Here is a 14,377-nt window from a genome sequence, read left to right as displayed (position 1 = left end):
TAGTTATTGGTTAATATGATGAAAATCAATGACATTTAATTAAAGCAGTCAGTTGTTATTGTTCTTCCATCGACTTGACGATAAAAATACCTTTCAGCAACTATAGTATAAAGCACATTGAATGATATCAAGACTATTTTATCAATGCAGTCTTTCTCTATTTAAAATGAATTTAACGTTTTCTGGTGGTGAATTTCTAATGATTTACGAAATTGGTGTTGCTGCGGGATTAGTAGACTACGCACCCGATTTAGTCAGAAGCTTGAATTCAGTCAGTAGTGCCTCCGCTGGTAGCTTTTCGGCCATTGGCTTGTTATTATTCCCTACCAAGTTAAAGGAATTTGTTCCAATTTGTATCGAGACCTTCGCATACCTTAAAAAGAATTCTTTTGGGTTATTTCATCCACAACTGAATATACCAAAATTGATTCAAGAAATGCTCGAACCATTTATCCCAGAAAATGCTCATAGTATTGTTAATGATAAACTGTATCTATCATTAACACAAGTGAAAGGAATGAAAAATATCTTAATATCAAGATTTCATTCTAGAGAAGATCTTATTGAGGTGTGTAAAATAATAGTAAACGAATAACAGCTATCATAACATCGTCATTACAGTATTTCCATTATAGTAATGGATTAGCAAATCTATTCGTTAACTTTATAGTCTTAGACTGCGATAAATCGAGTTCAAATTAGAGTCCATCATATGGACAAGGGATACACTGAGCGATATTTACTTTTATCTGTAAATCTACTAGGTATACCAATTTTTAAGATAATGTTCCAATCATTAGTTGTTGTACAATTGGCTAAATTTAGCGTACATAGCTAATCACGAAATGAGCAATATTTGCGTTCATCGTATTCTATTGGGCATAATTTTGGGTACATTCAAGATTTTTCCGACTTTTCAATCACGTAAATTAATCGTCAAGTATCCCTAAAATTGTAGCTGAAATCGTTTTCATCGTACCTATTCTCATTTCTTTCATTTTAAACAGTTTTATGATTACAACTAATAAAATTTGCGATAGCTATATAGTTAAAACCAATATTATGTAGCTGGTATAAGTTAGTACCTCATTTCCTCTTTAAATACACACAAGCAAGTAGTTTATTCTTAAATTTTACTGTATACAAGATCCCTTTCATAATTTTTATTTTCATTTTTCTTATAGAAAAAAATTCATTGATTTTAAAACAGATAGAATATACAATATCTTAAATAATAGCAGTAGGTAATCTAGCTAAGGTATCCGTACCTAATATGAAATTTACATTCTTTATAGCTCGATTTGATTCTAGTAAGCCTAATTTATTACTAGTAGAGTTACTCTAAGGATTTACTTATACTTACTGATAAAGTTAACCTAATCCGCTATTCTACTCTAGCCGATATAACTTCGTCAGCATGCAGCAATACGTAACTATATTAATTCATTATGGTCGACTTTTAATTAAATCGTCGTTAGTTAGAATTTCAGACGATAGCAAATCTTAAAAAAATACATAACGGTGAAATTTCAATAAATATGAGTAATAACTCGGTTATATGAGTCAAAGATTGCTAGTATTCATTTTATCAGCCATAAATTGCAAATTTAGACGATTATAAATCTTGGATGAGATATAGAATAGTGCAATCTTAATAATATAATTTATTTCTAGATGATTGTAAATCCTTAACAAAAATACAGAAATTCGTAGCTATAGAGTTATAGTTCTGTCAAGGGTTTAATTATTGCCAATCTCCTTTATAAAACCATTAATTGCCATTCTAGATGCTCGCAAATCTAACAGGATATAACTTATTGCAATTTCAGAGATGTAGTAGTAATTCTGGTATGGACTTTGCTTTCAATTAAGTACAGTTCTTGCAGAAAAATGATGTTCTAATATCTTCAATCTTCCGTTTCAGTGCTTAAGATGTACCTGTTTTATACCCATTTGGTCAGGTTTTCAACTTCCAAAATACAGAGGAGAGGTAATGTACTTAATTATCTTGTTACTATAAATGATTAAAGCTCATGTTAGTATATGTATATTAACCAAGCCAATTTTATATTTTAATCAATAAAACTTACTAGTATTATATGGATGGAACCATTAGTAATAATATACCAATACCCTTCGGTGCTCATGCTACAATAACAGTTACTGTTGATCCAGGAATGGGTATCATAAGTCCAGGAGATGTTGCATTATATGGATTAGCTCAAAGGAATCAACAAATTCCACAAACAGCTTCTCTGTCAGTTGAATGCTTGCTACGGACATATCGATGTTTAATTCCTCCTGATAAAAAAAGAGCTTATGAATTATACTACCAAGGTTGTGAAGATTCCTTAGAACTCCTTAGAAAGCATTAATGTAAGCTAATATACTGTGCGATTTATTGATATCAGTATTTAAATTAGACCTTAAGAAACGTATATATTCAACAATTTACAGATTCAACAGCTATTCCAAGTAATATCTTATATAGTTATCATTGCGAATCCGAGATTCCAATTCATAGCATAAACAGAAATGTAGCAGTAACTGAGGCCAATTATGGTAGTAGTAAAGAAGATGCAATTGTGAAATTTCTCCATATCGGTATCGAGGAAGTTTTCCAATGGATTCCAGATCATTGCAAGACAATAGTAGAAAGAGATCTAGGTCAGTCTGCCACTTTGTCTTGATACAATATCGTAAAGTACCTATATTGTAATTTATGTAAACATTGGCTTGTTTCTCAGACATATTACAAGCTTGCATGGAAGAAGCAAAGAACAGAAGTCTACATCTTCAGATTCGAAATATCATTTTGCAACCATGCGTTAATAAAATTGAGACAATCGTTGCTGTTTTGCTAGGGTATGGGATAGTCATAGCTAATGTAGACAGTACTAATGTCATTTGAATTTGGCATTCTCTCGATATATTTATTTCTATTCTGATATAACTTAATTGAGTACTTAAATCTAAGCAACGCCTGACTAAAACCTTATTGATCGTCATTATCGGTATAGAGCGTCTTTCTTGTTAAAACCAAATATCCCATTTACTGTTACACAGCCTTTTTTATCGATTAAGTAATCTAAAATAAAAGATATCATGGCAATTAATCACTCTAATCAAGACCCCCTATCTAATAAATTTGGTATTGTATTTTCTCCTTTTAAATTCAACTTCAGCATCGATTTCATTCCTTAATATATCATTATTGATTAATAATCCAAAAAGAACGCTTAATTTCTATAATCGTTGTAACGGACTTTTTTAATGAAGTGTTATCGGATTGGGCCACTGATCAGATAAATTTTCTACTCGCTCTTTTTAGATTTTTTCCTCCTCGGGGCGATTCTTTAATTCAGTCCGTAACATGCTTAAAAACGTAAACTTACAATTTGGAGATTTATCTGCAGTTAATCGATTCTATTCAAACACTAGGTAAGTTCTATAATTTATACTTGAAGATCAGGTACATATAATCGTAGTTTCTGATAGCATACTTTAACTTCTTGGTATTAAGCGTTACTATGAATTACTAACTTACTCTAATACTGTACCAAAATAAATTTAAAATTACAGAACGTAATATATCTGATTGGATTAGCGTTGAATATCTTCGAGAATATCTTAAAAAAGATTATCAGCGTTTGCAAAAATTAGGCGCTATATCAGAAATGATTTGTCGCGAGAACATGGCTTGCACAAAATATGGTAGACAATATAACAGACGTGCTTTTACTATTTTTAATTAAATTTATGACCCTGTTAATTAAATAAAATTAGAGTGGGATCAAAGGGGCAATTCCATCGTTATTAATTTTATATTCATATTTCTTATGCCGTATAAAACAGAAAAGATGAAGCAAGAAATTGCCTCTTACAGAAATTTCAAGCAACCATCGATGTATTTACCGAAATTACTGAAAATATCCAGAAGTTGGAGCATTTAGAACGTTTTCCAAAAAATATAAACGCTATTAAAACCTTAATGATGGATGTACTTGAGCTATTGAATATAAGCCTACTAATTTATTTGTGTAAAACAGGCAAGAGTGATTGAAAGTTTTAGTTCACTCAACCTGCATTCAGCTAATAATAATGACCTTTATTAGAAGGTGAATCGGCATATGCACTGATAAAATAAAATCAATCTTCCATTTTTAAAATGAGGTATAAGTTTCCATGATAAAACGCGTTAGATATTTCCTCTTGACATAAGAGAGTTTGGAGTTTGGCCTTGGTATGGTATAAATATACTCGTAAACTAGCTTTAGGACCGGTAACACCGAGGTAGTATGAATTCAAGAAATTAATTTACTAATTTAATTAACATTCACAAAATTATCAGAATATAAATCAAAGTCATACAACTGCATTGATGCTGGGACGATATGTATCTATAGCAATTAAGAATTGTATTGTATTCAATCATAATATATCGGTTTTACTAGAAAGGAAATAAACTCTACAAGCCCCATACTATGACTTCGTACTCTCATAATAGACTTTCTTATTATAACAGTTAGTTGTGGCCATTTTTATAGCAGGATTAGATGACAATAGCAATTCAGTATCAATGCTACCTTATCATCTCCCTACAATATAAAATATTGTTAAAATTGGATCCTTCTATTATTGTCTGCCGCGACCAATAGACCAATACATCATAAAAACAATCTATCCTTTGACCAGAGATGATGAATGCTTTATAACGATACTCTTACAATTAAAAGAGCATGAATAAACTAGCTTTAGACTGTTGATGATTGTCTTCTCTGCAGGATATTATACTATTTTTTGAATTTAGCAACAAGCGTATTGCCATGACAACCGAGTTCTTTGGCCTTAGAATTGTGACCGTGCATGCGTAATGCCATTCTCGTTGCCATTGTTACCTACTCTCCTGAAAGCAAATACTGTACGTTGCAATGATCGACATTATACACTAGAGCTCGCTGTCTAAGTTATTAGTATAACATAACAGAGATTTAATAAGCACTGAAAGGTTATTTACCCATTTCCAATGTCCATCTAGGTATGGAGATGATAGCATACTTGAATAGTAAAATATAAGTTGCTAACAAGAAGAATTAAAGTCAATTGTCAGAGTTGTTGCAAACGTATTACATCAGTATAGAATCAGAATTGGATTGATTCTGAAATCGAGACTGTTCCTGCCTACCCAGATCTTACAATTCAATGGACTTCAGTTGGATTAATACCATTTGGATAATCATGCAGATTGGTTGTCATTGAGATTCTTTGCCATTCCTGTAGTTAACAATTTGGACAAACCTTCATTACCTATCGCATTGTGCGAAACATATTCAGGCCACTTAACCCATAGCGGTCGTCCATTACAGCTAAGGGCAACTACTATTCGTTGAAAGGCAATGGATGAAGAATTGAATCAAGATGAATCTGTTTTGGTTCGTAATTTGATAGTACGTAGGATGAGATATTAAATAGGAGTTGATCAATATTGTGCAGACTTAATTCAATCAAACTGTCGAACAACATCAAGATTAGTGCTGCCAATAAAGTAGTTTTTAAGACTAGTCAGTTGGTTTTGCGGTAAATATGCTTAAAAAGATCAAAATGACTCTTTCCAAGCTTGTATTGCCTTGGTAATAGTAGTTTACTGAATGTAGTCTAACTGACGTTATGAGTTTATAAAATAATTAATTTCTATACGAAAGTCATTATTGTTTACTGCTACTTTACTTCCAGTTTAATCCACTGCTGATTAAATTTAGCAAACAGCATGAATACTTTAGTTTATTCATTTCTGAATAATCCCATTAAGGAAACTTTACTAGCATTGGATTTGTCTAATTTTATATCATGTTTAGATCATTTACTGTAATTTATCAATCAAAGGTGTGGAATCTCATTTATGAATGTATTGGTTGTAACATTATATGGATAATTCAATCGGTTGGGATTTGACAAATGTACAGTACCTTAAATCCAAGTTAATTAATTTTCTGTCTTTATTACAAAAAATTTTGGCTGCTACTTTGACGACAAAGTCTTTTAAATTTTCGAATTTACCAAAGTATATAGCAGTGCAACACCGTCTCTTTTAATTTAATGCCTATGAAAAATTTGAATTTTATTTCAATATTGTTGAAGGTAGATACCAAGCACATTTTTAGATCTATTTGAAAATATTCGTACATACGGTTGACATTTTACCTTATATTGCTAGAGGAGGATATTAAGGGGACTGCTGTGGGTCATGATTTACTTTTTGAGAACCATACTGGTATCGTTAAATTTAGTATTGCTAAAAATACTTATCTAGTCAAGTTAATATTGTTCTTGGCCTGTTTCTTGGAAATCACATTAGTTTTCAGTTTTAATATTGCAAAAATTGAATGCTGATAGATCTAAGATACCGTGCCTATTAATCTACTTCTTGAAATAGTATCTTAGCTAAGATATTGCTGAGATGGGGAAACCGATCACCTTAACTTCTCTTTGGTCTATTATTTGAAAATTAGTAGTTTTGATTTAAATCTTCTTGACATGTAATTGGCTATAGCGTTACTAATATGCGGATGTTGACCGCCTTAATTTCTTTTTGGTCTATTTCTTGAATACTAATAGCTTCCATTCGAACCTTCCTAATATGTAGTGATTTATAGAAGTAATAAATTTTTCAAACTATCCTATCTCCTAGAAATTGCAGTACTTTCGGTTTAATGTTGCTAATTTTTAGCTACTGCAATCATGAATATCCAGAAGAGAATAGGCTAAAGCTGATAGGTTATGATAAGATCTATTCCTCAGTGTCGTATACAGAAGATGAATTGGCAATATCTTAATGCTACAACAATCAACTATCGCCCGTGGCCGATTAAACAAAATTAACACGTAGTTTTTTCGAATAACTGTTATACTTGAACAAATGGGGAAAGTTGTAGGAGAGGCATATTTATCTTTCATCGGCACAAGATTCATCAAAGATAGTCTTATACTACAATAATTAGTTATAAACCGAATTAATCAAATAGAACTAAACAAGCTTTACCTTCTAATCGTTATATACGCCAATATCTAGCAAAAAAGGGTTAAACGTACTATAAGATGAATTCTATACATTTATTTTATGATAGAACGTGAGTTACAATATATGACCATAACTAGTTACTAATTAAAACTCGGTCAAATAACCTAGAACATACTTTTCTTTCTATCACTGTAACAGCTGCTGGTATCAACAGCTAAAACACTAATAATTTTTCGCCATAGTCGTACTTGATACCCTTAACAAACATAAAACAAATTCGCATTGTATACTAAGTATGGCTTATTTCCATCTTAAATTATAGACTCCTTATAAATATTTTATGAAAAAGTGTGCAGAAGGTTACGATTTTCATACAGCAGGTGATTTGAATTGTTTTAATTAATTAATCAATTAATTTAGACAATGCCATTTTGCCATCTTTTTTCTCATTCTCTGTCTACAAGATGGTATTATACTGTATATATTTAAATAAGTAGATAGTAAATTTCTATGATAAATATTGGTAACAGCAGAAAATTTAATTAGTTGTACGCTATGGCAGTCAATAGTAACACAGGTGATCTCTTTCAGTTCGATTTTTAATGGGTTTAGTATTTACTAGACTCCGTTTAGTGTTTTTCTGCATCTTAGCAGTAAATAATAATGAAAAAATTGTGTTTATTCTGGTGATAGACTTCATTAAACTGGAAGGTAAACTTTTACTTGTCTGTTATATAAATCAGAGAGAATTATTCAAAGTATTTTTTCTCCCGGAAATGAGAAATGGGATAACGATGGCCTAAGTAATGAGATCATTGATAACCTTAGCCTTTCAGATGATCCTGAATTCGACGAAGAAGATATCGAATCTGATTTCTCTCCATCAGGTCAGTTGCTATAATTCATACTTGAGATAATCTTATCGTTAATAGTTCAAACTATGTAATCATTCACGCCACCGTTTTGTAGATAATAAAGATGAGAAAGTAACGACACAATTGGAGCTATCGTATCGGGATGGTAAAGTGGTAAGTTAATTATTTCTCCTACGTTATATGAGATAATAATTAGAAATAGAAAGTTACTCTAGGTTTCAATATACTGTCATGTTTACTATTAAACATACGAAATGAGAAGATAATATCAGTTATGTAGGCAAGTAAACCGCAATATGATACTAATAAAATGCTGATCTTTATTGTCGTTTTCCTATTTGTTAGATTCGAAAATTGAGAGAACCTAGAGATCTTTATACTGGAGTAGATGAAAGTAGTTTTTTCGCTCCTGCTCGATGGTAAATTGATTTGTGCTATGCTAGCTTAATAGTACCGTGTTTTAGGTTATCGAATAAATGTCTCCTTCTTTATTATATATTGAGATTTATAATTCAAAGACGATGTACATAATTTCCATGATAGTAGATTTACAGTAAAGGTCAACTCTTTGTTGATCTTGGCTGAAAATAGTTTCTATTCTAATATCAGAGACGTTAACTAATAAACTATTCTCTTTTTTAATTTATATTGAGTTTTTTAAATCGATAACGATGTACGTAGTTTCCGTTATATGTTTCTATAATAGTAAAGTTGGTCATATGAGTAATTTTGTTTTCTCTAAACTTATGAAATATTCATGATTCACTGTCCGTCATTTCTTTATACATTTTGTAACAATATATAGGAAACAAATGCGAACGTGAAAATTTATGACTAATTTTTATATCTTGTTAACTATATATTATTAATGCTAATGAATAGAATGAATCCTATTACTATGTAGAATATTCATAGATAATAATGAAGTTGTGGCCATTTTCAATCATCAAATAATTAGAAAGTATAATCGCTTGAATATTAATTAATTTGTATATAAATAACCCACAGGCCTGCCGAGATTCAAGTCATAGAAACTGGACCTAAACATATTGAATCTATAACTAAAATACCAGAAAAATTTTATAATTATAATCGAGGTTAGTCATAAAATTTAATTAGATAATAGCTGCGAGATAACTGTAAGTTGAAAAGTATCCAGTCAATTTTTCTAGGTGCTATTAATTTATTTTTATCTAGTTTAATTATTTCTATTTTTGATTTTTCGTCTTACCAATGAACTTTATAAAGTATAATTCAAATTGCCTAAAATTAAACCGTTCAATTAGTTTACATATGTGATATGAGTCGATTCAATATCCAATTAGTCCTCATCTAATTATACTTTTGAAGCTAACTTTAGCTATACAGTAGGATATGAATTGGAAATCAATTAGATTTCTATTTGATCTCTTGTAATCGAAAGATAGCTCTCTAACAGAAATTCTCGTTATAGTTGATTACTTGATCATTGATTAACGGTGTATAAAAATTTTTTGTTAGCTTTCAATGAATGTGATACTTAGCTGCGTGCTATATATTTTATACATTATATACTTACAGTATTGAATATTTCCTATATTACATAAGTAAAATTTCCAGTAGTAACACAGTCTAACACTCTTTACTGCTATTTGATGTAAAAAAAGTCTACAGTTTTAACTAATTAATTTCATTTGATTCTATTATTTAGACCATCGCTTGGAAGGCAATAAACCAGTTAAAATGTTTGATGATGATGCCGATGTTGTCTACTATGTACGAACAGGAGCTACACTCAAACATGTTAGTCAGATATTCATTATATTATATGTTTAATATCTTATAGCAAGTCTATTCATCAGACTAGAAACAGTCAAAATTAATGTTTTTGTTTGCTATTTCTCATAGTTTATTCGCTCTAGTGTGGGAGGAAGTGTCATGAAACCATCTGATCAACAGCTGCCAGTTAAAGAAGACGCCTTAGTATTTGAATCGAGATTTGAGAGCGGCAATTTAGAGAAAGCCGTCAGAGTGTAAGGAATTCAATCAACACTTGCATTCTTTCAATTCCATTTAATGTTATGCCGAAATGTTAAATTATAGGGGCCCATATGAATATGAATTATTATTAAGAAATGATTTATATACACATAAACACACGCAATGGTATTATTTTCGCATCAAGAATGCGATCCCTGGAGTAGAATATACCTTTACAATAATTAATTTAACCAAGGTGAGAAGTTTGAGCAAAGCTTTCGATATTACTTATCTAAGATGATTTTGCGTGATCATTCAATTACAAAACAAGAATAATTTTAATCTATTGGTATTTTTGCGCAATTATTTCAGTCTGATAGCTTATATAATCATGGTATGCAGCCGTTGCTGTATTCTGAAGAAGAAGCGAGTAGGGATGGTGTCGGTTGGATTCGTAGCGGTTATGATATCCGTTACTATAAAAATGAAATAAGGTGGACACAATATTTAAGAATAGCCTTATATTCTGGATGGAAAAGATATTTTAAAACATTTTCGTCAATATTTTAATTGACAATTGCATATTTTGATATTACATAGTCGTGAAGGAAAATATAAAAATAGAAATTATTACTCTCTCTCTTGGAAAATTCAATTTAATAATTCCGAGGATACTTATTACTTTGCTCATTGCTATCCATATACTTACTCCAATTTACAGGTTAGTTTATATAAAGAATTAAGTATACCGATTTCCGAAAACTGCGATAATTGAAATTATTGCTTGAACCATATCAATCAATTTTTTTTTTTCATTAGCAATACTTGCAACAATTGATGAATGATCCAAATAAGAAAGAATTTTGTAAATTACGAATTTTATGTCAAACTATCGCTGGTAACCATGTCTATGTAGTTACAGTAACTTCACCTTCTTCCAATTCTCTTGCCAAAGTAAGATTACTTGATAAAAATTAAAATGCATTGATAAAAGATTTCTTCACTGTATAAGAAATGGATTATCCAACATTTTAATACTGTACTACAGCTGAATTTTTAACATATTCTTTATTTCTTGATAGCCAAAAAGGACTGTAATAGTAACAGCTCGAGTTCATCCAGGAGAAGCTAACGCAAGTTGGGTTATGAAAGGATTTTTAGACTATGTTACCGGCTCTACGGATGATGCTCTGGTATACAATTTCAGTCATTCGGAAGTAGAATACTGATCCATTTTACGACCTAACATGATGTTTCTTTTACTTTTAGCTACTTCGAGAGATGTTTATATTTAAAATTGTTCCTATGATCAATCCTGATGGTGTTATTGTCGGCAATTACCGTTGTTCATTAATTGGCCGCGATCTAAACCGCAGTTATAACACTAGTTTAGCTTCGGCGTATCCTCCAGTATATCATATTCGAAAATTGGTTCAAAAGTGAGCAAGATTATGAAATATAATGTATTATATAAGGGCAAAATGGACTAAATTAGCTTAGAAATACGAAGTATCGCTCCAAGTATTCCTAATTCTACTACATTATATCTCTATAGTTGAGCTTTTAGATATCTTTTTACAGTAATTTATAAAACGATGATAACATAATCAATGTCTTATTATAGGCTATTAAAAGAACGAGAGATTATATTATATTGCGATTTACATGGACACAGTAAGAAGCAAAATTCCTTTATATACGGATGTGAAAACGGGTATAATAATTTAGGACAAAATTGTAGCACAATACAGTGGTATCATTTCCTGTTACATCAAATGTTTATAATGCTTGAAATTGATTAACTTAAAGACACAAATTCTATGTCTAGAAAACTTTAGTATATTTATTAATATCGTACAATCAATGTAATGCTTAATCTTAGAGAATGCAAGATAGAATTGGCAATCACTGTTTTAATTTATTTAAATTGAATTTACTCATTGACTGTAGGCTAAGTCATGAACGATGGTTGAAGGAACGAATATTTCCATCCATGATGTCGAAAAATGCTAAAGATTTGGTATGCTTCAATTATCTTCATGATTCCATTAGACATTAAATCAATCTTTTAAGAGTTTTAGTAATTCTATTTTCTATCATTATGGGATTATCTGATGGATAAATGTGTTTTAGTTCTTGTTATTTTATGTAACTTATCCGTAGCTTTTAATGATATTAACATGTGATCCATATTATACTGAAATACATTCAATATAGTAATCTGTAGTTGCAGCTTCTGAAATAAAGCTCAAACTGGGATCGATATTTGATCTCAAGCAACGAATTACAGAGTATCGTCATTTTATTAAACATGATTTTTCCCGTAAAAACTCTGTTAAAATCCATCGCTATACAACGTAAAAATTTTTATAGAATAACGTTTTCGTTTAATTCTTGTAATTCATCCTTGTCGTATTATTTGTAACGAATTATTCGACTAATAGTCAACAATGTTCCATCCTGCTTGATATTGTAGTTCTCTTTTCGAAGCTGCAAATTTAAAGTACAAAAATATAAGGTAACTTAACTGCTACTGTTTCGTATAAATTACAAATTGCTACTTAGCCCATTTATATCTTTATTGACTCAGCATTATCAATAATCTTATCTGTTCCATTCTAGGAGGGAACAGCTCGTGTGACAATGTGGCGGCTAGGCATTATGAATAGTTTTACATACGAGGTATGGCTAAAACTTTGCAGTTCTATTAGCATATTTAGATGAATTTGAATACCCTGGATAAAGAGAAGAGTTTACAATTACGATTAGTTTTTTATTCCTTTATTTTATCAAATTGTACAGTCCCCTAAGCATTACATATTTCAATTTTTAAATCAGATATTTCCATCTTGATTCTAATTTATTTAAAATTAGTATCATGGATAAGATGGACATTTCCATATGCTTAAATTCGTCTAATAGATGTCCTATTTCGATCTAGACGTCCTTTTGTGGATCAACATTAGGTCGAAAATCAGGTACTCAATTTACAACGCTGGACTTTGAATCATTAGGAGCAGCTCTATGTGATACCGTATTGGATTACTGCGATCCGGATAATTCTAAGGTAACAAATATGATGCAATGTAATTCTTGAGTTAATCTTCCATCTATCTGTAATGATTCTATAAAAAATTTATTCTTAAAGTTGCTAAATTACAATATCTTCACATGAAACTAAATTCTACAAGATTAAAGTAAGATTTAGAGTATATATATTAAAGTAAAGTGATAGCGCTGGTACATGGACGCTTTTAATAAACTTATCTCTATAAGATTTTAAGTTCATTAATTTGATGTGGATCTGCATTCACAAAGTGGAGTTAGTAATATTATTGTTTACTTTCATGATTAGAAGATAGAGTGTAAGACTAGTAACTCCCATTTTGCTCTATATTTTAATTTAAATTGAAGTACTAAAAAATATCCATAATAAGAGGCTGGCTACCATGAGATTAAAAACTAAGGCTTCGAAAACTAATAGTTTGCCATTTCTACAATTTTAATAATTAAGGTTCAAACCATTTATTGCGACCTAGTGGATGATATTAAAGAGAAATTAATGCAAAAGTTCAGAGATAAAGGCAGACATACCGATTTAAACGAAAAAATTGTCAGGAAATATCTATCCGAAGTCGAATCTGAGTAAGTGGAAGGATTTAATTAACATTAATTTTATAATTGGCTGCTTTAGATATTAGAGTAAAGTTGTCTCAATATTGGCGGATATCATTTATACGCTAGTGTTGTAAAAGTAATTATGTTAGTTTAGGATAAGAAATGCAATCATTAATTTCAAATTTTAAATCATTAATTAGCACTGAAGGCTCAAATAGCTCACTATCGGATGGTTCCATTGTCAATTTAGTTGTCTCCGACGGAAAAAAGGTATTTTAGAGCAAAAATCGTGGATAGCGTCTCAATCTCGTACAAATGTAGAAAATAATTAATATATATCCCTTTAAAGTATAGAAAGTTAGTCGTATATTACGCTAACTGATTTTAATTTCTATGAAGGTTAAGAAGTTACGTAGTAGAAAAGAGCGAAGCCAAAGGCGAAACCAACACTCTCAAATTAGGCCTTATACAGCAGATCCGATGATGCGCCAAAAGGTTTAATATTTTATCATCAAATCGAATTAGTAGAAATAATTGAATTCTATTTAACGTCTAACATGAAAATTAATTCAGAATGACTCAACTGAAAGTACAAAACTCGTAGCGATAGAATTTAAACCTTCCAATGGACATAATGGAAAATTAAAAGTAAATACTGGTCTAATAAGATTTTAAAGCGCTCACTGCCAACTAAAAATCTCATTTGTGAAGTTGAATAATTAATTAACTTTATGTAAAAATTATTAAGATGAGAAAATTTTCGGATATAATTTTTTTCAGAGATTTGTTTTCAGAAGAGAAAACGGTAAAAGTGATAGAAAAGCGGATGGTGTTCCCATTTATATACAAGAGCGTTTGGAGGAACGAGCCGCTAAGAGAGTAAACACATAAATTAATTTATTTCTAA

At 30.6% G+C, this 14,377-nt stretch overlaps 2 protein-coding genes across 2 annotated transcripts; both read left to right on the top strand.

Moving 5' to 3' along the window:
* Positions 1-166: 166 nt before the first annotated feature.
* TRIADDRAFT_51458 (uncharacterized protein) lies at positions 167-3,755 on the top strand (the record flags this gene model as incomplete). The annotated part of the gene is made up of 5 exons (XM_002108457.1): positions 167-568; positions 1,925-1,990; positions 2,094-2,337; positions 2,458-2,667; positions 3,583-3,755. 5 exons carry the CDS (start codon positions 167-169, stop codon positions 3,753-3,755), a joined length of 1,095 nt encoding a protein of 364 aa, XP_002108493.1.
* Positions 3,756-9,780: 6,025 nt separating this feature from the next.
* Positions 9,781-12,949, top strand: TRIADDRAFT_19871 (uncharacterized protein; the record flags this gene model as incomplete). The annotated part of the gene is made up of 12 exons (XM_002108456.1): positions 9,781-9,905; positions 9,976-10,108; positions 10,225-10,346; positions 10,453-10,573; positions 10,672-10,806; positions 10,935-11,045; positions 11,122-11,291; positions 11,477-11,566; positions 11,803-11,872; positions 12,329-12,370; positions 12,475-12,534; positions 12,794-12,949. Coding segments are annotated over 12 exons (1,335 nt in total), but the record flags the coding sequence as incomplete, so codon positions are not given.
* Between the last annotated feature and the right edge of the window lie 1,428 nt (positions 12,950-14,377).

This window comes from Trichoplax adhaerens, genomic scaffold (assembly GCF_000150275.1).
Source record: "Trichoplax adhaerens TRIADscaffold_1 genomic scaffold, whole genome shotgun sequence".
NCBI classification, from domain to species: Eukaryota; Metazoa; Placozoa; class Uniplacotomia; order Trichoplacea; family Trichoplacidae; genus Trichoplax; species Trichoplax adhaerens.
The sequence above is the reverse complement of the archived record's forward strand: the minus strand, read 5'-3'. Positions and strand labels throughout refer to the sequence as shown.